The sequence below is a fragment of the Penicillium maclennaniae genome (assembly GCF_028827695.1).
Source record: "Penicillium maclennaniae strain IBT 15551 chromosome Unknown utg000007l:1.0-4884863.0:1.0-4888362.0, whole genome shotgun sequence".
Taxonomy (NCBI): domain Eukaryota; kingdom Fungi; phylum Ascomycota; class Eurotiomycetes; order Eurotiales; family Aspergillaceae; genus Penicillium; species Penicillium maclennaniae.
Window position 1 is genome coordinate 1,600,327 of NW_026623219.1, and position 25,585 is coordinate 1,625,911.

The following is a 25,585-nucleotide window of genomic DNA, read 5'->3' on the forward strand; positions in this document are numbered from 1 at the left end:
GTGCGACTGATATCACCAGAGCCGTGGGACTCAAACGGACCTTGTTGTCGTAGCAACAATGCACGCTACGCCCGAGCGGGCGTTGTTGCCTTGAAGCCTAAGGCCGACACTACTCGCTTTTGCCGCCGCCGAGATCTTTTGCGACTGCAAGAGCAACCACATTACACGCAGCAATGGCGACAGCACTCAGACTGAGGCCTAACGGGCTGAACCGGTGGCTAGCATTGGCGCCTATGACATCCACAATTTCCGGCCAGTGTCGTGCCGCAGCTATGCGCACTTACTCGACCTCCGACCGTCTTCCGAAGATCGCGGACGCCTCAGTATGGACGGCCATGATCCCCGCATTCATGCGACGGAAGCGATCGCGCACGGCGGACGAAAAGAAAAAGTGGAATCCGGCCACTTTCTACATCGTCATGTTCACACTCATCGGCTCGCAAGCCATCCGTATGCTCACCTTGAAGAACGACTATACTGCGTACCGTCGGACTGTGGATGCCAAGATTGAGCTCCTGAAGGAGGTCATCAGGCGTGTCCAGAACGGGGAAGATGTGGACGTGGAGAAGTTATTGGGTACTGGAGACGAGGCGAAGGAGAGAGAATGGGAAGAAGGTATGCTACAATTGCGGACTAGATACTTGGCTGGAATCTAACTATTTCTTCGTTCAAGTCTTGCAAGAGATTCAACGAGAAGACAACCTTTGGCATGAGAAACACAAATCTGCACAACAACCGGAAAACAACACACCGAAGAGCGAGGACAAGGCACCTCAAAAGTTAAAAGGAAAAGAAACGGCACCCACAGTGAATGCGGATGAAGAGGCCACGCAGACCAAGCCAACAAGGAAGCCTACCTTCTTCTAAAGGCACAGATATACTCTTTGACGGGCATTGGAGTATGCAGCTGCATATTATCAGCGCATTGCCCACTCATTTGTCGGAACTTGATACCCACTCACATTTTCCATGTATAAATATCATGCAACTCACACGAATAGAGAACAAGCTGGAAGCGTCTGCGCTAAATTTCCTCTACTCATGACTTACGTTCAAGTTTCCTAGAAATCGCGTTGTGTAGTCTTCGAACAGGAAATCCGATTCTATCTGCTCTAGATCTAGGTACTATACAGAACCCAAGCCACCCCGACAGCAGCAGGCAAAGCGCCTTACGCGAAGACCCGAGTCGAAGAGAATAAGACGGGCTTGCAGGGATTTCATGCAAATCAGGGACCCCTTCATATGGCTCCGAGGTCCTTTCTTTCCAAATCTATCTGCTGTTAGTACAATGCACACCGGCCATCCGAGTGAAAGGAGAGAGAAACACGTGGGCTTCTCCCCGCAACCCCGACAGTGCCCAAATTTTGCACAAATGAAAATTGGAAAGGAAAAAGATTGCAGGGCAGAGGGATCGAGGAGAGAGAGAGAAGGAGAGAGAAACCCGAAGACATCCGATGCTATAAACGAGCAGAGAAACAAGACAGGGACGAAAAGACAAAGATCGAAAATGAAAAAATGGAAAATATAGAAAATATGACACTTAAATCGCTATGAAACTAGGAAGAAATCACTGCTGCCTGGAACCTCCTTGGAGGAACTTGGGCCAGTTTTCCGCGCGAGGGACCTGCACTCGGCCGATGTTTTGATCCAGGTCAAGGATGAGCTTGAGGGCATTCCTTGATCGAAGGTAGGGAAGGGGAGCCTTGGCCTGAGTCAGACCAACACCGGGCTCGACGTAGCCGCTAGCGGTCTCTTCCTCATGCGAGCCGGGCATGGGAAGGGCCTTCTGAAGAACTTCATAGGCGGCCAAAGTGAAACCGAATTGAGGCGAGGATCGCAGAATACGGGCAGGGCCACCCTTGAAGAAGGCCTTGAGACCCTCCTCCTTCCACACAGTGGCGGCACAGTGACGGAGACCAGTGTACTTGGTATCGCCCTTGCGAGCCTCGACCTGCAGACGGGTCTTGATCACGTCGCAAGGAGTGGTGAGGTAGGCTGCGGGCATACCAGCGATGGCACCGGCAGTCAGAAGCTGGACGACACCGAGCTTGTTGGTGGCGGTTTCGCCGAAAATGTCACTCTTCAAATGAGCGTATGTAGGGAAGTAGATGGCAGAGAAGGGAACTAGAAATGTGTGAGATCACTTTCAGATACGAAAATCATGTGAAACATACCATCACGCAGGAGACAGGCACTGGCACCCTTGTACAAGCCCATAAGACCAAGGTTCTTCACGATCCAAAGGGCGGAGCGGCGAGGAGCACCTTCCACGTTTTTAGCAATCTCACCCTGGACCTGTAGGCGAATCTTGACGATCTCTAGAGGATTTGTGAAAACCTGGGCAGCAGGTGTTAGCATGTGAAAACCAGATGGAACGAGCGAATCTAACTTACGACTTGACAAGCACCAGCAGTACCACCAGCAAGAATTTCGTGAGCATACTTGATCTTGCCAGTGTCTTTATCAGTGAAAGTTCCACGAACCAGATCGTTGACTGTGAGCTTGATAGCCTTCTCAGGTGCCACACCGATCAGCTGCGGGATGACACCGGAGTACAGACCGGTGAAACCCTCATATCGGATGACCTTCTTGGCGCAGTCCAAGGAGTTATTATAAAGCATCTCACCTGGGCGGCTGGATCGCTGGTTCTGCATACGAGTCTTGACCAGATCGATGGGGTATACCATAAAGGCACCAAAAGCACCAGCAATACTGCCAAGAGCGAAGTGATGCACCGATTCCAGCACACTATGAAGAGCAGACGCGGTCTTCTCCTGAACACCCGCCACAGCCTGGCCGGCAAGGGCAACGGGAACCCGCCATGAAGCGTCAATGACCTTTGCGAAGTCCTTCTGGGCGAGACGTCCGGAAGGAGCATCCAGACCAGCAAAGTGGAACAGAATGTCGGCCTCCATGGGAGTAAATTGGGAGAAACGAGTGACTCGGGTGGCCTCGTCCAGGAAGTCAGAGCGAGTGATCTTACCATCGCTGCTCTTCTTGGTGGCCTCGCGCACGATCAAGTCGATGATGTCCATCTCGCGCATGATATTCTGGAAAGCACGGACGGTAGCGTAAGAGATCTTGTTGGTGTTCGCAATGTTGCAAAGGGTGGGCAAGTTGTCCAGGACATGGTCGGACAGCTTGTGCTTCGAGGTCTCCAAAATAATGCGCTGGAAATCCTCGGGCTCGATATAGCCATCACCATCCTTGTCCAAAACGTGGAAAGCTTGACGGATGCGCTCGCCCTGCAGTCCGCGCAGCATTTGGCAGAATTGTGGGTAGGTCATGTCATGGCGAGACTTGGTGCGACCGGCGTACAGCGAGGCCCAATCTGAGCTCCAGTCGAAAGGGATACTCTCGGGGCTCTTGGTCGAGTTGTAAAGTCCCTTCACGGTGTCAATCTTGACGGTTCCCGAGCCATCGAGGTCGAACAGGCGGAACGCGATCTCGTACTCCGCATCGGGCTTTGTGAGGAGGTTCTCGAAAGTCGCCCAGTCGGACAAGGTAAGCTTGCCGGTTTTCCGTCGGTCTGCGACTTGAAATAGGATTCCGTACTGCTCGCGCTTGATTTTGTGCTGTATTGGAGAGGGCACAGGTCAGCACTAGGGACTCTGCAATGAAGGGCAAAGTGACACTCACATAGTCCTCATGCTTGGGGGCAACTGCATTGACAAAGTCCTCCTCGGTCATGAAGTGTTCGCCGTTCTCATCCTTCTGTGCATGACGGATGAAGTTGAAGCGGGCTTGGGTTGACAGCTGAGGGTCCTCCGAGCTGCCGACCAAGGTCTCCTTGACGGCGTCCTTCACACTTGTCATTGTGTCGGGGGAGAGAGAGATAAGAATTAACTCTTCAAAATCTGACAAGGGACCAAAAAGCTAATGTCCACCGCACACACTGGGGGAAGGGGGGGGAAAGATGATGGAGAGTGGAGAACGGGGAGGTTTGAGTCAAAAGGAATGAGCGCACGTTTAACACGCGATGAAAGTAATGAGTAATGTAAATGGCCGGAGACGTTGTTTCTCCCTTTCTTTCTTATTCTATAGTGGCCGGTGCAGTATAAAGTAAAAGATGTGACAGTCAGATTTCCAAAGTCTACACCAAATCCATATACACTTTGTTTGGCCACGCGAGTATGAATTTTTTTCACCGCCCCTGGGATGGCGTTATTTACCCGCGAGATCGGGCTTGGGGCCGAATTGCGCTTCCCTGGGGGATCTCCGCACTCTTCTTCATCTGGCCTTTTATCCGGCTTCTATCCCATCTCGAAGCCCCTTGCCCTAAGGCTGTATATTTCTAGAACGACATACCAGTCAGACTATTCAAGCACCAGGATCTTTACATCTGTCAAGATGAGACTTTGTACGATATTGCCACCACAGATCCACGGTAGATGGATCCCTAATAGCCAATCGTCGCCTCGAGTCCCTGGTTCCTCGAGTGTGTAGTAAGCCGTCGAATTTGACATGCTTTTTAAAGACTCTGCGGTTCAGATGACCATCGGAAGCGAAGAGGGTAAAATCGGGATGGCCGGCTCACATGTGCTCCCGGTGTGTGCATGTGTGTGCTGGGGCATGAAATGTGCCCGGATGCCTCCGTCTTCGGTGTGGAGCTTTCAGCGGGTCCCTTTGGAGACCAAAGCAAAAGTTGGAGATGAACGCCGCCACTGGCTTGTCCTCCTCTCCCCAGTCCTGGTCCAGGCTCGGCTCAACTCCGGGCTCTCTTCTCCGCTCTCCTCATGTCAAAGGTCTACTGCTTTTAGTTCGGGATGAATAATCCTGAGTGTCTTATAAATGGGTGAGCTTAATAGCCAGGGCTGATTGTAATTGTACACGAACATGAAGCGAAAGCGACTAATTCTCTACATTTGCTTTGTTGTTTCCTGTTCTGACGCTTAAACCTGCCTATTGCGGTGACCCAAATTGTCACAGTGCGCGGCCTCGGTCCATTGCATTAAAAGCCTCAATGGCTTCGGTGTCCGCAGAGAAAGTGCGTCTTTAGATTCCATAACGTCACTGGGCCTAGGGTTGTAAGGAATTAAGACCCGCATGACACCCGAGGCGGAGTATAGAGCAACCTAGAGCTGTTCGGGAAACCTACCACTTCTCACTAGCCTCATTTTAGCTCTCCCCAGGTTTTTCTAGTCCTATAACCATCGACGACACCTCAAGTTACAGCAACCCCGCCATCGTCCGATTGAAATGGTGTGCGACCGGAATAACCACCACCACGCCGCAAATGGCATCGAGAACGAAATGATGAGCGGTCGCGACTACCGTCGGTTTCATGATCATCGGCCAGAGCGGAGCCATGTTTCGGAAGAGCACGTGAAGGTTGAATTTCAGCAGGCAGAACGCAATCAGCACGAAGTTGCCAAAATACAATGAGGGTATCGCCACAATCCTCAGCTGAAACTTGTTGTGTGTCCCTGCGGCATCGGAATCGTCTTCGTGCAGCTCGTCGATAAAGGCTTACTCTTCGGGTAGAAGACGCGGCGGTGAACATCGCCAAAGTGAAGTGACCACGAATACAATGACATTCTCCAGTCCTAGTGTACGTCGGATCCTCTGAAGCTCATTTTGTGTCATGAAACTATAGCAGTAGACGTAAATTTCGACTCCGATAACAATATGGGAATGTCAGACGTGGGCAAGGTGATTCATCAACCACTGAGACCTTATCGAGAACGAATTGCTGAACGAAGAGCTCAACATCGAGGCCAATTTTGATGTTCAAAGGACAGCACTTGAACTGCATGACGCTCGGCCCCCTGGAAGACACTTCCGTGTCCAACAATCAGCCGCCCAGGGATAGCTCTAGCACATTGACATACCTGCGTGTTGTCAGGGCTCGCTGTCCAGTTCTATCTAACGGACACATACCTCACAGACCAGCGGCTAATAGAACATCTCCAATAGAAAAGGCGATTTTCTCAATATTCGAGAACGAAGCGCCTGTCGTGGCTTCGAAGATTGCCACTTCATGGCGCCATACCCATCTTCGCCGGTATTCTCATCTTCTGAGTCATCCTTGAGTAGCAGCTATCGCTGGTTCAATGGGAAGTTTGACTCTGGTTGACCCAGATACCACGAGTAAATGAACAATTGCTGCGGACTCCAATCTGATGCGCAAAGGATAATATCAAATAGAAAGCGAAAACGCGCTCAATCTTCCTAGACCAAGAGAATCTTGAAGGGTTTTATTACTTGTGAAGAGTCTAGCAAGGTAGGGAGCTAGCAGAGCTTCGTGCTTCAGCTGTCACGGGAGTGAATGGCTCCAACCACGGTACGAGGTAGCTCTTTGTACACGCAAGCCAAGCTGGCAAGCATAACACCTCACATCTCTTCACCGTGGCTGGCTCACAGCAAGAGCTTTGCCCATGAATAATTTGAGCAACGTTTGGCCTAGCAATCTGCCAGATAGCTTCAAAGCTTCGATCAACCCGCTGAAATGTAAGACACGGGAACCCCCTCTTCTCTCGTCCTCGGAGTAGGCCAGCCCTGACCTGGTTGAATTTCCAATTTGACGCTGACGGGACATTTTAGAGGGCAGCGGAATTGATCGTGGATTGCCTCCATGCATGTCTTCCATCCATGCCTAGGTGATCTACGCTCACATATCTGGGAAAGAAAACGATCCATCTTGACTCTCCCAAGTTTCTGTCCTGGGTTCCCGCATCACAGTCTATTGCTGTCGACGACGTAGTCATATATATCTCTAGCGAACCCACAGCACCTCGGCGCGGACGCTGGAAGCACCGAATGATTATAATCGCACAATAACTTTCCTGCAAAAGATCGATAACCATCTATTTCAGGTGAAAGAAAGTTTGACAGGGCGCCCAATGATGTACTGATTTCTGCTAGCGCTAGTGACTATGCAAGGATAGTGATAAAAGTGCAGACGGCTATCACCTTCAGAACGACAGACTCAGCGAAGAATCCGCCGAATTAAGCCACGTGTGACCCAAGCTTTGATTTCTGAAGAGGTTGGGAGTGTATTGCTCTGGGCCTCATGGGGTGGCTTGGGAGGGACAGTCGTGACAGTGCATGGGGCGGCATGGTATGCCTGAGGGCACAGGCTATCACACCACGATCATGTTGAAGCAAAGCCTTTGGTTGGGTGGAGATCGACGGCACATCACCAAAGTTGACACTACTGCGTGATAGCAAAGTGATGAGTGCAATGAGAATGCATGAAGTGGGCGCTTAGAGAAAGAGGAGGTGGTTGGCCGCACAGAGCAACCCCCGCCCACGAAGCCCAGCAGTATATAGCCGCCTTCTCCTCCCAGGGGCGAATTCCCTTCCTGCATATCGTTTGTTTGAGATTTTGCTATTTTCTCCTGTTCTATTTTCGTCTTCGCGCTTCGTCTTGGCTGGTCCAAACGACCTCTTCTTCCTCTTGCCTCTACGTCAATAATTGTCTTCTCTCTTCATACTCCAACCGCCGTGCCTTTGTTGATCAAAGTGTCTCCGCAATAAAAACTCTACATTAGTCTTTACATTCTCAATTTTCCAATCTCTGTCCTATCTTTCAATATGTACGCCGCCAGACCGAAGCTGTCCTTAAGCATCTCTGCTGCGCAGAATGTGACCCGTCCATCTCTTTCGCTCAAGTCGCCGAGCGCCATGTCAATTCCTCGCTCTCCTCTCTCACCAGTCCACACGTCGAGTCCAACAGCCAAGCGCTTTTCTTCTTTGCAAGTGCCATCTTACAGCTACACCAATTCATGTTCCTCGAAGAGCATTCTCAAGAAGCACTCGTCCGCGCGAGCGGGCGTCCCCGAAAAGCGCATACAATTCAAAGGCACACCAACGGTGCACTGCGTGACTCCAATCGAGAACCCAGATGAATACTACGGCAAGCACACCAAGATGTCCCGTGAAGAGCGACGATGGGCAGTACGCGAGTGAGCCAAGTTACAGACCTCCGACGCGACTCAAAGCTCCATCAAGCTTAGAGCTAGCATGAGTCTGCTGAGTCTCGAACATTCGACAGCGACAGAGCAACCAACACGGCTTGAGATGACCGAACATGCCTCTTCTAGGACTGCATTCGCGAGTCCTGACATGCGATCGACCCACACCTGACTCCGGTCGCGTGTATACGCAGCCGCGGCCTGTACAGAGCCGAGAAAGACTATGTCTCAGTTGAAGAGACAAGTAATTTTATGACGCTGATGGATCTCCGATATGATGACTTTGCAATTATTGTAAGCGAAATACCTATCTAGTTTAACCACGCCGGTCTTTACCGTTCGAATATCCATTGTCGCCGCGCAATGACATCGATACGCATATATCATCTTGTTTCCTGTAGATGTTAGACCTTCGTAGTAAACAAAATGCAAGTTTTTTGATGGATAGCACCCTGGCCTTCCCCAGAATGACGAGTTAGTGCGGGTATCACTTAGTGGTCAGGACTATTTCCATCTGGCTAGTCTAATGGATTTCCAGTCGTGTTTTACCGCCGTCGCTCGATGGTGTACGCGATTTACTATTAGACCAACACTCACCCTTCTAGTTATCCTCTTCCTCTTATTGAAGATATCCGGGGAGCCTTTGTTGCAACTGAAATGATCGCCAGGTCTCAGTGCGTAATGAAGTTGACTCACTGAGACTGAGTCTGAGCACCCTCACAAAAGCGGGCGACTTTTAGAATAGGAAAGGCTCACCTGGCAGGAAGAATCCGGTACGTATAGTTGCAAACAGATCATGTAAGGAAACAAAAAACCATACGGGGTATATTGATGCAAATATTAGACAATACAAGTGCGTAACGTAGAAAGAAGAATCGTGATAAACCAACATTCCCCAGACCTGAAGTCCAAAACTTCAAGACACCCAACCCAGCTCACAGCTTCGACGACAGTAGGGTAGAGATACTCTATGTTTCGTCGGAAAGATCATCAGAGAGAAGAAAGCACAGCTACGCGCACAGCACGAGGCGCTAAGCATACTGAGCAGGCAGCTCCTTGCCATGATAAGCCGGACTCTGGTACGCGCCGTCGGGCCGCATGGGATAAGACTCCTGCGCAGGGTACGCAGGCGGGTACTGAGCAGATGGGTAAGGAGTCTGGCCTCCATACGGGCCATAAGACTGGTGCTGCGCGTCCATGGGAATAGTGTAGTACGTCGAGGCAGCAGCTTCCTGAAGAGAACGGCGGCGTTTCACGCAGTACATAATGAGAAGTATCCAGCCGATGAATTTGCAGGCGGCGCCAATAACAATAAAGGCGACGGCAGCGTAAAACTCGCCGTTCTGTTTGGAGGTACAATTCACGTCGTCCTCACTGTAATAGTAAGAGTTGGAGTCGCCGAAGCAGTCTGACGCGTTTGAAACCCAGACGCCAACCAACGCGCCGCCAACGATGAACGAGACAATAGCGGCTAGGAAGAAGCCTAGAGGCCACCATCGGGACATCCCTTGGTGCTTCTGCTTGGGCGGGTCGGTATTCCCCGGCATGTGTGACATGGTGGGCGAGTAGGATGGAGGTGAGGGTTGAAATTAGGGTCGCGAATGTGTCAGGGCGACCGCGCGCCTTTTAAGAAGGGTCCAGTCACCCTGGGGCAAAAAAAAAAAGAGGGCTTGTTTTAGCTGATGCGATAGAAGCTACGATACAAGCTAGAAAGTAGACTAATGTGGGTTATCCTATCATAAGCTAGCGTTAGGTAGAATCGGGGCCAAAAAGAGACGTTACGAGGCTGTGTCACACTGTTCTAAGCCTCGCAGCATTTTTACTTTTGGCGAAGGCGCGTACTCGAGCGTCTTGTGCCCCTTTTTTCCAGATGAGGCTCAAAATCTTTTGGCCCTGTTTCATTTCGCAGCTAAGAAAATTTTTGCAGAGTCATTCGCGTAAAGTACACTATTTTGGCGGAACACTTCTATTGGGTGACTGCCTAGAGCCACGAAACAAACCCGGGTTCGCAACTCGGCCAGAGATAATCTGCACTATATTGCTATGTTTCGGTGACTAGGCAAGGGAGCATTCGACTAATCTGACCAGTAACGGAGAATACGAGCATCTGGCTGCGCTTCCTTGACAAAGACTAGCACCCGAGGGTAGATGCAGAAAACAGGACAGTGTTTTAAGGAGGGTCGAGCAAAATCAAATCTGGGTTCTTATTGGCCTACGACACGGTCCCTGGACCCTGGACCCTAGAGTCATCTCAATTTTAACATAGATTGTAGATTCGCCGTGGGCACATCGTGTTGATGTCGAGAATCATCATTGAAGAATCTGTTATGTAGATGGGCTGTACAGTAAAATGAATTTGAATATTCCTGAATCACAAATTCAAGGATTGTGTATTTCAGGGGCTGCCAGCACCGAGCAGGGCTTGAGCGCTAGAATGCACATGACCGAGACGCTTTACAGGGACTGTGCGGCCGCTAAACCGCCATAACTACGTGAAGCGAGATCTTGTGAAATCTTGTGGCTGAAATGTGCAAACGGAAGTCAACTCAGTACGAGGCATTGAATTGAGAGATTCAGCATCTATTGTAAAGCCTCCACGATAATGGTAATGGACTTATTCCCCTTGATAGAATTGACATACTCGGCCACTTTGGAGCACAATTCTGTGGTACATTTCAGCTTGTGCTTCAATTAGCGTTCACGCATGCTTATCCGGGATGTCTTGCTCAGAGCTGTCCACTGGGGATGGTTGTACAGTGGCGTCCTTCTCAACATCCTTTGAAGGTTCACGACTGTCGTATTGATGTGGGAGCTTGCCATCATTCTGAGCGATTTGATGATCGAGCTGAGCTTTTTCTTCATCGGTCGCGTCGGTAAGGTTGACGGCAACCTCTTCGCCAAAGTTCTTGGCGATTTCCTCGAGGGTGAGGCCAGCGGTCTCGGGGAAGAAAAAGTAGATGACTGGGTTTCGTTAGTCCGTGTAATTACTAAGTTCGAAAGATAGCTATGGATCGCTTACTCGGGATGAAAAACGCAGACCAGCAGATGATGACAAGGTAGTACTTCCAACCAGCGTTGTTGAAGCCCATCGGGGCGGTCTCCAGGAGAATCAACGTCGCTTAATACCGTTAGTGGAAACCACGAACAAAAATGGTGGAACCTACCAGCAAATTGACCGAACAACGAAAAGCCCATACCGATGGGACGAATCTCAGTTGGGAAAATCTCTGAGACATAAAGGTACATGGTAGTATCACAGCAAGTGCTAGTCAAAGTGTAAGCATATGGTGATGAAAGCGGTTTGAAACGAACTGACCCCTGGAAGGCCAGATACAGATACATGAACAGAATACCAAACCCATTGCCGACCTTGTTGGTAGTACCGGCGTATTGAGCAGTCATCGCAGCGAGACAAGAGGTAGTGCAAATGATACCCACAAACCCAGTCATATACATCCCGCGCCGGGAGTTGACTCTATCGTGCAGCCAGGCACCCAGAGGGTTGTAGATCAGACCTGGCATGAGTTAAATTGCCGAGATAGTCAAAAGTAGAAGCTCTCATTCTTACCAGCAGTGGTCAACCAGATGGCACTCAGCAAGAGAGGCATACTACCTTTCTCTCCGAGATTTGTGTACAAAAGGACGGCATAGTTGTTCTACAACAATATTAGCCGCGCCGTAACACCAAGGGAGACGATGGGACTCACAATGATCAAAGGTCCGCCAAATTCAGCACCCCATTGGGTAAGGAAGCCAATAGCCATGCGCTTGCGATACGATTTCTTCTTGATCACTGCATTCCAAACATTACCATACTCGGATAATCTCTTCGCCTCTAGTCGAATCTGCTCTTTTGTCTGGTAGAACTCCTCTTTCGCAACCAGATTGTCGGGGTCATCTGGAGATTCCCGAAGACGCAGAAGAACACGCTCGGCTTCGTCAAATTTGCCCTTGGAAATCAGCCAACGTGGAGAACGAGGAAGCCAAGGAGACCCGATGAACAAGACCAAGGGAGGAAGACATTGAAGAGCTAGTGGTAATCGCCAGCCAAAAGAGGGGATGGAACTCTCTGCGTAGTAGCAGGCAAAACCCACCCATGCAGCAAGCATGTATCCGAAGACAAGAAAGATGGCATGGTGCCCGACGAGCCAGCCGCGACGGAGGGCACTCGACATCTCAGATAGGTACATAGGGCAGACTGTGACCAGGACACCGATTCCAAGACCGCAAACGAAGCGACCACCTTGAAACATTCTGTGACAAAATTAGCTCTACTCTACTGGAAGGGGGATAACAGGAAGTGATTTACGCGAGAGAGTTAGCCCCGCCCTGAAGGGCGCCGCCAAACATGGTGAAGAAAGCACCCAGTTGAATGTTGGCCTTGCGACCAAATTGTTCGCAAGACCACATCATAAACAGAGTACCAACGGCACCACCGGCGCTGAACACACCGTTGGCGGTCGAGATGGCGGGGGTTGTGATACTGTCATAGCCAGGCTCACCCTCAGCGGGAAGCTTGAAGTAAGTATACCATCCTGGCTGGCCGATAGTGCTAGAGATGATGGAAGCACAGTAACCATAGGTCTTGTATAATTATTAGAATTCCTACGGTGATACATCTCACGAACATTTGAGGTACTCACCATTGACCCAATGGCGACAAAGATGGTCACCAGCCTATTATAGGTACTGGTCTGTGACCCGAAACGGCCCATAATGATCCGACTCTAGTTTCGGACCGAGTGAGATGTATATGCGGGAGTCACACGTGGATAGAGTACAATGCCAACATCCAACCCAGCTCGAAATGTTTAGCCAAGGTAAGAGAGAAAATGTTTTTTTTTTCAGATAAAACGAGCAAGGGGGGTTACAATCAACTCGATGTCATGCGGTGGAGCGGGGGTAGTCCACCATAGGGTTGGGACATACACACTTTGACGATTGACAGAGTCCACTCGGGGAAACGCGAAGTCCCATGCCGAGCACCAAGTGTGGGTCTCATTAGAGCTATACTGACTGGAACCAGAACGTACGCTGGGATACTTTAGGAAACTCTGAAAATTTGGGGGCTGAGGGACTCGCCGATCGTCGCCACTTGGCATGCAAGAATCCTTGCTCTCAGATTTCCCATCAATGGCCTTCCTGCTTCGTCAGGCATCTCGTTTTGTTACCTGTTCGAGGAGCCGATTCGACGCAAAGCTATCGAGTTCAACGAGTCAGAGATTGGTGCTGGGGTGTCAATGAAGAAAATCACTCAAATTAATACCAAAGTACCGCGTAGAGATCCACGAGGTGCATACTTGGTGCCCCACACAGAATACACAGGAAAGTCCTTCACGTTCATATGGAAGTCTGCCTCCAGCTACAAAAGTACCCGCGATTTAGCGGCCTCTGCGCTTGACAATTCAAATTTCAGTCTTTTATCTCTGCCCTTGTCATTACACCAGATTCACAAGTCTTGTACCATTGAACATGGCTCAGTCTACTTTCGACACCCCGTTTGACCAGCTGGCGAACCCTAAGCAGGTTTGGATGGGAAAGCCCGGAAGCTATGAAGAGGGTCTCGGCAAGCTGGCTATCCTCACCCCTGAAGTCGTTGCACGAGCGGCCGCTAGTGAGATCAAATGCGGTCGCCGCGTGACAATGGGATGGGAGCTGACGAAATTGGATTATCCTAATCTCAATCGCCAGCCGTGCCATCATCAGATCGTGCCTCTTTTGGGTGGTGTGGCATTTGACGATATCTATTCTATGAACCCACGTATGTTAGACATTCATCTGTGTATCAGTCAGCGTGATTGACAGCAACCAAGAACAGAGTAGTCAGTGGGACGGACTTCGTCATTTCTCGCAGACGGTCCCCGGACAGACTGAGCGGGTCTTCTACGGTGGAACGACCGTTGACGAAATCAATGATCGACAGAATGATCGTATTGGTCTTCAGCATTGGGCACGCGAAGGCATTGCAGGTAGTTTCTTTGGTCCCCGAACATATGACTTTGGATACATACTCAGCACAAAATTACAGGACGCGGAGTCTTGATCGATTATGCGACATGGGCCGAGAAAAGGGGAATCAAGTATAGCACATTCTCCACCCATCAAGTAAGTCTCTCGGACATTCTGACAATTGCCAAGGAGAGCAATATCACTTTCCAAAAGGGTGACATTCTGTTTGTCCGCATCGGTGTCACCAAAGAGTGGGACTCTGTTATGACCGATGTTCAAAAGCAAGCCTACTCGGACAATTCCAATCCAGAGCATGCAGGGGTCGAGGCCACCGAAGACGTTCTCCGCTGGTTGTGGGACAGCGGATTCGCGGCGATTGCCAGCGATGCAATTAGCTGGGAGGTAAGATGCCCCGGAAATTTTCGAGATTCCTGCCAGTTATCATCTGTGGCTGCCATTGGCGGGTCAACAAACGATCAGAGGAATCTACTAATATCTCTAGCACAGGTCTATCCACCGCAATCCCCAGACATCTTCCTCCACGAGTACGTCCTTGCAGGATGGGGCATGCCGATCGGTAAGTTACTCGGACTTGGAGGCCATCCTTCGCGGAACTTGCCCGCTAAAAGCTCCAGGGGAACTCTTCGATCTGGAGGCGCTAGCACGATCCTGCGAGGAACTGCAACGGTGGACCTTTTTCGTGACTTCCATACCTTTGAACATGCCTGGTGGAGTCTCGTCGCCTCCAAACGTGATGGCCATCTTCTAGTCAATCCAACGCCGTGAGCCCCTGATTATAGAAGTTAGAATGACAAGCTGTGTATATGACACCATTGCCTGTATCGCGTCACAGTACAAAAATTGAATCTAGTGTGCTCGGGTGGCGCCGTCCACACACAGTATCTTTGACAACCAAAAACCCATTCGTTCTGGGCAACGGACTGTGACTAAAGGCCGGAGCATCGCAATCGTCCTGAATCCGTGGATTGATCGATCCACAACGGGCAATGAGCGACGCCTGTTCGGGAACAAGACCTTCTCTGGGGGCCAGACCAAATCCCTCACATCGGCTTGAATCGGAAGCCGAGAAAGTGATCTTCAATGTCATGGCCTGAGACACAATGGTGGAGATGTCTCGTGTTTTTAACTTCGCCTATTGCTCGTTCTCATTTGCGAGCATGAGGCCATTTTGGCTGTGAACAGATCCTTTGACCCACCATGCTACCTTATCAACTTTATGACTAGTCTGTATCTGTCTGCGCACCAGGCGCCAACAGGTATTCCGTACAGATGAAAGGGTCCACGCCAGTTACGTGGCGCCGACGGGGGACGTTGGGTCCCACTTCCCGCGCGTGCGGCCCGGTTCTCCACTCGATCCCTGTCTGGCCCTGGACGTGTTGGGTGATGGAGGTGGTCAATGATTGGAGCATTATACGTTATTACGTTTCATACGTGAATGCCTATGTAATAAGTAACATGGCATCATGTTACGGGAACTTAAGATCTCAGTATACGTGAATTGGGTGATGCAATCAAGTCGAGATGAAAGGGTAAGATGAATACGTTCTAAAATGAGGACCGACCTTTCGTTAAGTGACAAACTAGTAGAATCAAACAATGCATGATTCGATTCTTTCACTACTATGAGCATAAAGTGTACGAGAAAAGGCCGAAGCCCGCGCGAGAGAACTATGTCGGCAAACTAAAATCCCCGATGTCATGAAGGTGTGATCATATTATTTCCTAGAGCCCACTTCCATTGGCATGATTTGCGTCTCGGCTCCTTTCATGGGGGTCAAAGAAGTACAAATGTACTCTTAAAGGGGAGCAGCCCTGAAACGATCAGTCCCTACGGTCGGATCCAGCCAGGTCGTTCTTTTCACTTCAGGGCCTGGCGATGCATCTGTCCCCCATGGCATCGGGGTCATCCTTGTCAGGACGCAGTCCTGGAGATACAGACATCAATCGGAGTGTGCAAACTTGGGACTATGTATGTCAGTCATTATGTATCTTCGGTATGACTGTTTGCTTTGGTCTCCGGGTGTATACTCGTGTGTTTATCCTTAACGGGTTGAACAAAGAGGATTGTGGGTGACTACCGCACATGAGATCAAGAAATCTGCTAACTCGTGTGAAAGGGATGTGTGCAACGGCCTGGTTCCTTGGTACTGGCTATTCTGTCATTGCCATAATCAGTAGGTTTGCCGACTGAAGTGATATGATTAGTTTGCTAATACAGATTCAGTGGGACACTATGGAGGAGGCCTTCACCTCGACGATGTTCCCCCCCTGGATGCCATTCCTTTTGCAAAAGTATGTCGAACATGCAGCTTGATCCCTTGAAAAATTCTGATATTCCAGACCGTGTACGTGACAATGGTCATGTACGGGCCGACAGCCTATCTCACCAAGGTCTGCCTCTTATGGATCATGACTCGTGTGTTCAGTCCTTTCCGAAAAACCGTCATCTTCATCTACGTCTTCATGGGCATCATGCTCGCCTATTATATTCCAGCTGTAATCGTCAAGATCCGAATCTGCAATCCTATCGGCAGATTTTGGAACAAAGACATCCAAGGCACATGTCTCGATGAAACATCTATTATTCTGGCTGACGCCGTCGTGAGTATGGTCAGCGACCTGATCATTCTCCTCCTTCCTCTTCCATTGACGATGAGTTTGCAAATGCCCAAGAAGAAAAAGATGCGGGTCATCGGTCTCTTGGGAGCAGGTGGATTGGCTGTGATGGCCAGCGTTATCCGCCTAGCGCTCATCGTCACCACCGGACAGTCCAAGGACACCACTTATGCTTTTATGAGAATCAACATGCTCGGGTAGGTCTTTTTCAGACCGTTTCAGGTGCAAACCCATGAAGTTGTTAATCATATGTTCTTCAGAAACGCCGAAGTCGCCTTGGGAGTCATATGCACCTGTCTTCCCGCCCTTTCAGCCCTCTTGATTCGAGCCTACAATGAACACTCCAGCAATAAAGCAACCCACACATCCGATTACAAGCTAGGAACGATGCAGAATCAGTCAAGGACGCAGCGCAGCAAGCAGCAGATGAGTGTACTGGAGGCCGAATCCGACGAGGATGTCCTCATGTTTAATGCCCAGGGCACCCCGCGGGTCGAGACGACGGTTCAAGGCGATACCGAGCGACAGATGAACCGGAGAGGCTCCCCACTTGAAGGCGGGATTGGAATCACAAAAACCGTTGATGTTTCGACCTCCGTCGAGACTCGATGAGGTAAGGTGACAGGAATCAGGGGAAAATTACACATGGAGTCACGTACTTCTTTTAATTGCGATGCATACAATGTCGGCCCTACTTTTGATGGCCTGTATCTTCATTTGGCTAGCATTCATGTCGCTTGTCTTCCTCTTCTGTTGAGCATATCTTTAAGGTCAGGCCTGATAATTGAGAATATTCTCGGGGGTCTGTTGGGTAACTCTGATTTCAAGCAAATGGAATTTTACTCAACCTTGGGTAAAGAACTGCATCAATCGGATTCCAGTAACCCGTTATCTGCTTGATTTTACGGAGAAACTTCACGATATGTCTTCCCTTAATGGATACATTCCTCAGTTTTTGTACCAGTAGGCGCCTTCGACAGGGACTGGGGCCAAGTTTGATCCGAGAATGTTCATCTGGGTGAAAGTCGGGCACCATTTATTGATTGTGACTATATCCCGACCTTGATACACCCAGACTCCAGACATAGTGATTGAAATATTCCTGATCAGGATTGGGCGGCATATTGTCTACGCGACAAACGCCTAAGTGATTCGGTCATGCCCGAGTAAGGCAGAGGTCCACAGCACAGCAAGGGCCAATACAAGAGTTTTATCTATGTGAATTCTCGCAAATGATACAGAGTTCTTTTGAGTCTCGCTTTCATCAAATATGAGATCACTCATTAACCCCGCAAGCTAGAGTATGCCGCATGGCCAAGTCCTAGGCAAGTGGGTCGAGCTCTATCAGTGGTGGGCTCCCATCCCGTATTTGATTTCAAATCAATGGTCTACAGGAAGTAATATATCATGATCTCAAAACTCTATGAGGTCTAGCTTCTACACAGGCTCCAGGCAGTTAACATCATAAGTTCTCAGACAAGAAATAGTTGATTCCTTCTATTCCACAGTCTCACAGCTATCCTAGACCCAAACCACTTGACCGTGGAAAGCAACCGCAATGAAGGCCCTCGTTGAAGAGAACGTTATTATCTGTGCCAACCGCATTGCTTACGGAATATATGGCCATGGACAACCTGTCGTTCTTTTACATGGGACTCCGTCTTCATCCCTCATCTGGCGCAATGTGATTCCGCATAATACTCGTAACGGTTTCAAAGTCTTTGTCTATGATCTACTCGGATACGGTCTCTCGGAGCGTCCATGGAATCCCGAGATTGACATCTCTATCTCCGGACAAGTGCCCATCCTGGAAGGGCTACTCGCTCACTGGGGACTTGAAACATTCCATCTTATTGCCCATGACATTGGGGGTGGAATCGCACAGCGATTTGGTGTTTCATCTCCCCAACGGCTACGCTCCTTGTCATTGATCGACGTCGTGAGCTTTGACAGCTACCCCTCTAAAAGAACAAAGCAGCAGATGGAGGATGGATTGGAAACCCTCATCAAAACAACAGACGACGTACACCAATCCCACTTCAATGAATGGTTGCTCTCTGCCGTGTATGACAAAGATAAGTTTAGAGACAGTAGTCTTAATATTTTTTTTAGGGTATATATCTGGACCTATGGGCCAAAGCAGTCTGTTTCTGCACCAAGTGCAACATTACGACCCGAAACACACCATGGAGATTGCAGATCGGATCCATGAGCTCGGTAAACTACCAGTGAAAATTATTTGGGGTGCGGATGATGCATGGCAAGTTGTGAACTGGGGACGTAAGCTTAATGAGGAAATTCCTGGCTCTGACCTTGAAGTAATTGAGCATTGTGGCCATTTTTCACCTGAGGATCAAGCAGATCAGATCTCAGAGATATTGGTCAATTTTTTGAATCGCCCTGAAAGAAGCCCGGAGAACATTGAATGACTGAACACAGGCCCTTCAAAACCAATAAACAGAAAAAGATCCGATAAAGCTATATCAAGTAATTCAAGTACAAGGTCAAGGCAGGTACATAGCTACTCAAGTCTTGATTTATTAAAATATCCATATCTATGGACGAATCAGCCTTGCCTTCCGAACCACCCGAGTAAAGACAATCCTCAATTCTGCTTTAGTCCTGTTAGGGCAGCCTTTGAGGGCACGGATGGTCCGTGCGGCTCCGATCTTTTCTTGCTCGCCGCGTGCAACTTCTTCGGTAACTCCTCAATGTTTTTGTTCACAAACTCGCTTGCAACGTTGCGAAGGTCCGCAATATGCGTCTCGCGCAACTTGTGGAAGAATCAGCGGGGCCTTTTAACCCTTGCGATTGAGACATCATGGTGTGTTATGCGCGACCTCTGAGTACTCGTAACTGTTACTTACTGGAGCCATTCTCATAGTGACGATACATCGGTATCTATTGTCGAGAAGAAGCATGATGATTCCACCGGAAGCAGAGCCAAGATTCATTTTCTCGAAAATATCACCGCGGATTCACGGGCGCATCGCGGCATTCATCCGATCCTTGCTCTCGAGTCGCATCAAGAGAACCTTGCAAATCTGGTCGACAAGGCTTTGAAAAGTCTACCGGCGTCACATATTGATGGAAATACTATTAAGCTCGCAGATGGGTCAACGCGTCGCCGTCCAGACTTCATTTCGGCCACTAGGGGCCCAGGCATGCGGTCAAATCTGTCTGTTGGACTTGATACTGGAAAAGCTCTCTCAGTAGCTTGGCAAATTCCCATGGTGGGCGTTCACCATATGCAGGCACACCTTTTGACTCCACGGCTGGTCTCATGCCTGAAGGAAGGCGATGGCACGCGTGCTACGTCCCTGAATTCCCATTCCTATCGATTCTTGTCTCGGGGGGCCATTCGATTCTAGTTCACTCGAAGTCTTTGACAGATCATAAGATCATGGCCTCAAGTGATGACATTGCTATTGGAGAGACACTTGACAAGGCGGCACGCGAAATATTGCCCCCTGATTTATTGCAAGGAGCAAAGACTACGATGTACGGCAAGACCTTGGAGCAATACATCTTTCCAAATGGCAAGGCCGACTTTGCTGACTACCGGCCTCCTATGAATCGAGGAGAAGAGGTGATCAAAAAGCAAAGCCGGTGGGGTTGGAGTTTGACCACTCCTTTTGCAAATACCCGTGCCCTGCAGCTTAGTTTCTCGTCCGTGTCAAGCATGGTCAACAAAATCGTGAAGGACAAGAACGGGGCCATGTCTGAGGAGGAGCGGGTCGATCTGGGCCGAGACGCAATGCGTGTTTCCTTTGAGCATCTTGCCTCTCGAACTATCATCGCTCTCGAGGCCCTCCGTTTACACAACACTGGCGATCAAGAGATCAAAACTCTTGTTGTCAGTGGTGGTGTTGCTGCCAATAAATTCCTCATGGCAGTACTTAGATCCTTCTTAGACGTGCGCGGGTTTGAACATATTCAGATCGTTGCGCCGCCGATCTATCTGTGCACTGACAATGCAGCGATGATTGGGTGGGCAGGCATTGAGATGTTTGAAGCTGGCTTGCGGACTGACATGAGCTGTCGTGCTCTTCGCAAATGGACCCTTGATCCTCAAGCTGATGACGGCGGAATCTTGGGGCCCAGTGGCTGGATTTTCAGCGAAATATCTCGCTAATCTTTCTCATACCCTGTACAATAAGCTCCTGTATATTAGCGATACCCTAATTGTATATCAAAGCAAGCGATTCCACCCGTTGTCTTACTTGGACATTCTGGAAGTCAATCCCAGTCCCATTTCCTCTTTTAAAGTGAGATTACTCTGCATGAAAATGCGATGGAAAAAGGCTAGAAAAATGAACAAAGACGCCGATGCAACAATGTAACAGCTAGATGGCTTCGATCCAGCTTCCCAACCGAGTCCTCCCACATCCATGAAGCCTCCACAACAGGGTATCAATGATGCGCCGTTTCAATCCGTGCAAATGAACCAAACCCACCGGCACACTATGCAATAGAGGTATTTGAAACAAAGTAATACATCAAATGTACGGTTGACGTGTTCAGCCGCCGACAGGAGGGCCCGTTCGTTGCAAGGAAGCGATTTGTTTCCGAAGCTCAAGGAAGAAGTCCTTTCCGTTCGCCATAGTATTCTCTGATTTCGTCAGTCGATGGGTTCGGCGAGCTACGAAGACAATGTTTGTGACGACGTACGCTTCGAGCCCCAAGGGCTACCACCAGATCGTTGGTTGTTGTCTTTTCCGGCGGGCTTGTAGAAGGTGGCTTTGGACTCTGTGACAGTAGATGCATTAGATAGGGGCCGCACTTAATGAACAATGTACACTCACCTTCAGGGCCTATGGCGGCAGCAGACGAGCATTTTATTAGCTTCATTCATCGAACAGTGAGCGCCGGTCCTACCTCTCTTCAGAAGGCTTTTGGCCTCCGCGGCATTGAAACCCCGGACAGGGACATGCTGGTCTTGTGCTGGCCCAGAGGCTGCAGGAGACGTGTTGTCATTGCGAGGACCTCCACGGTTGCCATTGTTGGAGTGGCGTTGCGATGATTGGCGACTGGGCCCGCCGCGCCATCTGCAGCAAAGAGCCAGGATTAGCGGGGTTCGGAGCGTGCGCGGTAGGTCAACGAGAGAGAAGCAGATGCGTACTTGTTTTCTCCAGGGCCGCTCATAGTGTAGATTGAAAAGACTTGAACGAATGGCGCAGGTTGGAGCTGATATGCGGGGAAGCTGTGCACGTCCAGCTCAATTCAGAGTTGTTGACGCCTCAGGCGTCAACGCGGATGTCGTCGCCTTGATAACAAAACACCCTCCCCGGGGACTCAGCCTTCGCTCGACCAGGCGCCTTTCTCTCTTGTTCTTGCTGCACGGCTTCAGTTCTTCTAGCACACCCTCACCGGACACTGCTTTCAATATAGGCCATCTGGTGGCGGCTCACCCCCTGAACGCGACCTGACGTGTCTTGATTGGCAATCACCAACCTCGACGTCGATCAACCCGCGCAACCCTACAAGCTCGATGTGAACGATGGCGCCGATGTCCCGACACTCTTTCTCCGGTAGATCATCCAGAGCTCAACCCAAGTCAGCTTTGAAATCATCGCGCCACGCCGTCGATTCGCCTGAAGGCCCTCCTTTCAAAAAGCGCAAGTACGTACCCGGCGGACCTGGGGGAGGTGGGCGTTTCATAGATGTCGACGCTTCCCAAGAGACAACACCCAAGAAAAAACACAACATTCCAAGGCGACACTCCACAAGCGCACGCAGTCGCCCCATCCGCGAAATCGAACAATCAATGCAGGCCCCTCCACCACCACCGCCGCCTGTACCATCGACGCCGCCCTCTGTGACGCGTCCTCGACGTGATAAGAGTCAGAACCGGGGTCGCTTTCCTTCTTCTACGGCTGCCGCGTTGGCGTTACAACAGGGGGATGGTTACAAACCGAGAGAAGAGCGAGGATGGGAGGAGTTCCATCCCGACTTGGACATCGACGGCAAGCTCGCCGTGTTTACTTCTGAAGAGGTCGACACTGTTGAGCCTATCGCCAATATGTTAGGCCTTGAGTCTCTTAATGGTATAAGCACGGACAGTAGCACAGGAACACCTGTTGGCTATCCTTCAGAACTGATATCGCCCGCTCCATTCAAGCGCAGGCCCGGGCGTCCTCCGCGCCGCCCTGAAGCCATCCTCAACGCTCTTTTTCATCAAGGTCCCAAAATCATTCCTCCGCCGGGGCCAAACCCCCGCGAGAGACTGACATTGCCGAAGCCATCCTTCCGGCTTAAGGACCCTTTCACTTTCTATGAGAACAAGAGCATTGGCCAGCAGAACTATGTCGATCGAACAATGGCCAGCGTTGGCTATCAGGAAAGTGACCTTTTCCTTCGTCATGACCGGCGCTTCATTCGCATGACCGAAGGTGCACAAGAAGACGATATGGACGTAATACAGCCTACCGCGATTGACGGCGATGTCAATGCGACGACTGGACGGGTCGAATACGACATGGATGAGCAGGATGAAAAATGGCTGGAAGATTACAATGTAAAACGTCGAGGTGACCAGCTTGAGCCCATCAAACCGGCCATATTCGAGATCACCATGACCAAAATCGAAAAAGAATGGCATGCTCTCGAGAAGCGAATCCCAAAACCGAATCCCAAACCGCCTCAGACACACCGACCACGGTCCAGCTCCGCAGCCGCCGTTAATGGCGAAACGGCTGGGGCTGGGGAAGATCAAGATAGTAAGTGTGCTATCTGTGATGATGGCGATTGCGAGAACGCAAACGCCATTGTTTTCTGCGATGGCTGTGACTTGGCGGTCCACCAAGAGTGTTATGGTGTTCCATTCATTCCCGAAGGTCAGTGGCTGTGCCGCAAGTGTCAGCTGTTGGGAAGAGGCACCACGAATTGTATATTTTGTCCAAACACCGAGGGCGCGTTCAAGCAGACCACCTCCTCTAAGTGGGCGCATCTTCTCTGTTCCATCTGGATTCCCGAGGTCTCCATTGGTAATCCATCACTTATGGAACCGGTCACCGATGTTGAAAAGGTACCGCGCAGTCGCTGGAAGCTCAACTGTTATATCTGCAAGCAGAGAATGGGCGCTTCGATTCAGTGCAGCAACAAGAATTGCTTTGTTGCGTTTCACCCCTCATGCGCACGGAGGGCTCAGTTGTATCTGAAGATGAAGGCTGGCCACGGGCTCATGGACTCCCATCTACTCAAAGCGTTCTGTGACAAACACGTTCCGCCAGACTGGCGATTGGAACATGGGACGGACCAGGCAACCGCCGACGCAATTGAGTACTACCGGGATGCCATGTACGGCCGACGGTGGGGCGATAGTCAGGCAGCGGCTCTTCAAATGGGTCCCTCCGAGGTGGAAGTTGGACAGGAAGAACAGACTCTTACCCCTCGCATTACTTTGACTGTGGGTGGGAATAAACGCAAGCGTGTTCCCAAAACGATCTGGAAGCTTCCCTCTGGCGCACCGGTCATCCCCCAGGTAGTTTTGACCTCCGTTATCGCGGCACTTCAGCGATTCACCGTCCGTCATCGAAAGCAATATGCGGAGGACGCGTGCAAGTACTGGACACTCAAACGTGAGGCACGACGAGGTGCTGCCCCACTTAAGAGACTCCAGCTGCAGCTAGAAACCTTCTCATCGATGGAGATGACACGAAGAGATTATGTGGCAATGGGTGTCACCGGTCACAAGCGCTTGACACGCCGTATTGAGTTTGGAGAACGGCTCTACAAAGACCTTGATCGACTAAGGATGCTTTGCGATGAGGTGAAGAAACGCGAAAGGGAGAAGTTGAAGGATGCCGAGATGCTTCGTAGCATAGTGGACATTGTCTACTTCCCAACGTTCCCCATGCTCTGGCCTATCTTTGAGAAAGCGCAACTGTAAGTCTCTTTTGCCATATTTGCTCGAGTCACACGCTAAATCACCCGCAGTTTGGACAGTAGAGGCACATTCGCGGGAGGTTTACACTGTATACGGAAAAGACTCGAGGAACGATTTTATCCATCTGTCGCCTCATTCTCTGCCGACCTGGCCAGTCTTTTCACTTCTGAGATTGGCGTTGAGTCAGCGGGAGGCACAGCTGAGCTCCAAGAACAGATATCTGGCCGTGCCTCCGGTCTTAGCATTGAGCAGCGTGAGAAACGGAAACTGGCGAAGCGAATCATCAAGGCCATTCAGCCAGCTTTGGAAGACGCCATTCGAAAGGAGAGCGAGCTAAACCGCAAGCCTTTTGAGAAGGAGCTTAAGGAGCTTGACATGATTTTGGACAATAGTTTGATGTCTCGTCGTGATTCTATCGATGTGGAAGGTGACACCGGAATGGACATTGCTCAGCCTGATGCTATGGAACGTATTAAAGAGGCTGGCGATGCGCCCAATGGTGCTGTCTCTAGTCAGGAAGTCGCACGTGAAGAAGGCAGTGACAACGACCCTACCTCCGAAGAAGGTATCAAACCAAACATCAACACAACCTTCAATCGACACCCGACTCCGGAGTTGACTGAAGAGGATCAGCAGCTGCCTCTAGCTCGTGGCGGTATTCAATGGTACATGCAACCCTTCGACCCTGTCGGTACGACCATTCACGAGGAACGCTGGACCGGACGAGATGTGATGCGTGGCATGAGCGAGGAGCTGAGTGAATTGGATGAGGATGAATTGCAAGATCTGGTGGATGATGTACCGGGCGCGGATGTGGACTCTACAAAGACAGCTGATGCAGGCAAGAGCAAGCAGAACGTCCGCCGAACCCGTCGCGGGCGCAAATAATGATTACGAGCACAAAGGCGCAGGCAGGTGTTATGGTTGTTTTCATTCTCTTGCAGATTCCCTAGGTAGATAATATGAGCGATAGTCATATTGAGAGGTCTAGACGTACTACGTGTAGCTAGTCAGAGCTAAGGCAGGTCACAGCCTTGGCCTAGACGCCTTGCTTTGCTGTCTTACCCCTGGGCGCTAATCTCGTAATTTCCACATTTTGCACTTTTCTTCTTCAACTACCCGTGAAATCTGGTGTATTTCATTTTGCTCTCTTTTTTCCCCAAACTTTCCTTAGTCACCTAGGCGAGCTTGCAAA

The 25,585-nt window shown here is 50.2% G+C and overlaps 11 protein-coding genes across 11 annotated transcripts; 6 read left to right on the forward strand and 5 right to left on the reverse strand.

Annotated features, from left to right (window-relative positions):
• Positions 1-173: 173 nt before the first annotated feature.
• Positions 174-867, forward strand: N7477_007811 (DUF5321 domain-containing protein; the record flags this gene model as incomplete). Its single annotated transcript, XM_056969474.1, has 2 exons — positions 174-615; positions 674-867. The coding sequence occupies 2 exons, from the start codon at positions 174-176 to the stop codon at positions 865-867; spliced, it is 636 nt and encodes a 211-aa protein (XP_056819506.1).
• Positions 868-1,567: 700 nt separating this feature from the next.
• On the reverse strand, positions 1,568-3,816 carry N7477_007812 (citrin; the record flags this gene model as incomplete). Its single annotated transcript, XM_056969475.1, has 4 exons — positions 1,568-2,124; positions 2,175-2,337; positions 2,394-3,575; positions 3,640-3,816. The coding sequence occupies 4 exons, from the start codon at positions 3,814-3,816 to the stop codon at positions 1,568-1,570; spliced, it is 2,079 nt and encodes a 692-aa protein (XP_056819507.1).
• Positions 3,817-5,590: 1,774 nt separating this feature from the next.
• Positions 5,591-6,026, reverse strand: N7477_007813 (uncharacterized protein; the record flags this gene model as incomplete). Its single annotated transcript, XM_056969476.1, is given in 3 exon segments — positions 5,591-5,768; positions 5,886-5,976; positions 5,993-6,026. 3 exon segments carry the CDS (start codon positions 6,024-6,026, stop codon positions 5,591-5,593), a joined length of 303 nt encoding a protein of 100 aa, XP_056819508.1.
• Positions 6,027-7,536: 1,510 nt separating this feature from the next.
• Positions 7,537-7,911, forward strand: N7477_007814 (uncharacterized protein; the record flags this gene model as incomplete). Its single annotated transcript, XM_056969477.1, has 1 exon — positions 7,537-7,911. One exon carries the CDS (start codon positions 7,537-7,539, stop codon positions 7,909-7,911), a length of 375 nt encoding a protein of 124 aa, XP_056819509.1.
• Positions 7,912-8,947: 1,036 nt separating this feature from the next.
• Positions 8,948-9,472, reverse strand: N7477_007815 (uncharacterized protein; the record flags this gene model as incomplete). Its single annotated transcript, XM_056969478.1, has 1 exon — positions 8,948-9,472. One exon carries the CDS (start codon positions 9,470-9,472, stop codon positions 8,948-8,950), a length of 525 nt encoding a protein of 174 aa, XP_056819510.1.
• A 1,142-nt stretch (positions 9,473-10,614) lies between these two features.
• On the reverse strand, positions 10,615-12,631 carry N7477_007816 (putative MFS sugar transporter; the record flags this gene model as incomplete). The annotated part of the gene is made up of 8 exons (XM_056969479.1): positions 10,615-10,877; positions 10,936-11,034; positions 11,081-11,181; positions 11,233-11,431; positions 11,485-11,572; positions 11,624-12,170; positions 12,226-12,500; positions 12,560-12,631. The coding sequence occupies 8 exons, from the start codon at positions 12,629-12,631 to the stop codon at positions 10,615-10,617; spliced, it is 1,644 nt and encodes a 547-aa protein (XP_056819511.1).
• A 757-nt stretch (positions 12,632-13,388) lies between these two features.
• On the forward strand, positions 13,389-14,634 carry N7477_007817 (uncharacterized protein; the record flags this gene model as incomplete). Its single annotated transcript, XM_056969480.1, has 5 exons — positions 13,389-13,677; positions 13,730-13,885; positions 13,945-14,267; positions 14,373-14,442; positions 14,501-14,634. 5 exons carry the CDS (start codon positions 13,389-13,391, stop codon positions 14,632-14,634), a joined length of 972 nt encoding a protein of 323 aa, XP_056819512.1.
• Positions 14,635-15,762: 1,128 nt separating this feature from the next.
• Positions 15,763-17,114, forward strand: N7477_007818 (putative integral membrane protein; the record flags this gene model as incomplete). Its single annotated transcript, XM_056969481.1, has 5 exons — positions 15,763-15,952; positions 16,004-16,060; positions 16,111-16,178; positions 16,227-16,699; positions 16,763-17,114. 5 exons carry the CDS (start codon positions 15,763-15,765, stop codon positions 17,112-17,114), a joined length of 1,140 nt encoding a protein of 379 aa, XP_056819513.1.
• A 946-nt stretch (positions 17,115-18,060) lies between these two features.
• On the forward strand, positions 18,061-20,637 carry N7477_007819 (N(6)-L-threonylcarbamoyladenine synthase family protein; the record flags this gene model as incomplete). Its single annotated transcript, XM_056969482.1, has 5 exons — positions 18,061-18,566; positions 18,646-18,782; positions 19,137-19,326; positions 19,387-19,811; positions 19,874-20,637. 5 exons carry the CDS (start codon positions 18,061-18,063, stop codon positions 20,635-20,637), a joined length of 2,022 nt encoding a protein of 673 aa, XP_056819514.1.
• Positions 20,638-21,022: 385 nt separating this feature from the next.
• N7477_007820 (uncharacterized protein) lies at positions 21,023-21,647 on the reverse strand (the record flags this gene model as incomplete). Its single annotated transcript, XM_056969483.1, has 5 exons — positions 21,023-21,114; positions 21,174-21,251; positions 21,308-21,316; positions 21,381-21,550; positions 21,625-21,647. 5 exons carry the CDS (start codon positions 21,645-21,647, stop codon positions 21,023-21,025), a joined length of 372 nt encoding a protein of 123 aa, XP_056819515.1.
• A 355-nt stretch (positions 21,648-22,002) lies between these two features.
• N7477_007821 (putative PHD finger domain protein) lies at positions 22,003-25,278 on the forward strand (the record flags this gene model as incomplete). The annotated part of the gene is made up of 2 exons (XM_056969484.1): positions 22,003-24,389; positions 24,441-25,278. 2 exons carry the CDS (start codon positions 22,003-22,005, stop codon positions 25,276-25,278), a joined length of 3,225 nt encoding a protein of 1,074 aa, XP_056819516.1.
• Positions 25,279-25,585: the final 307 nt, after the last annotated feature.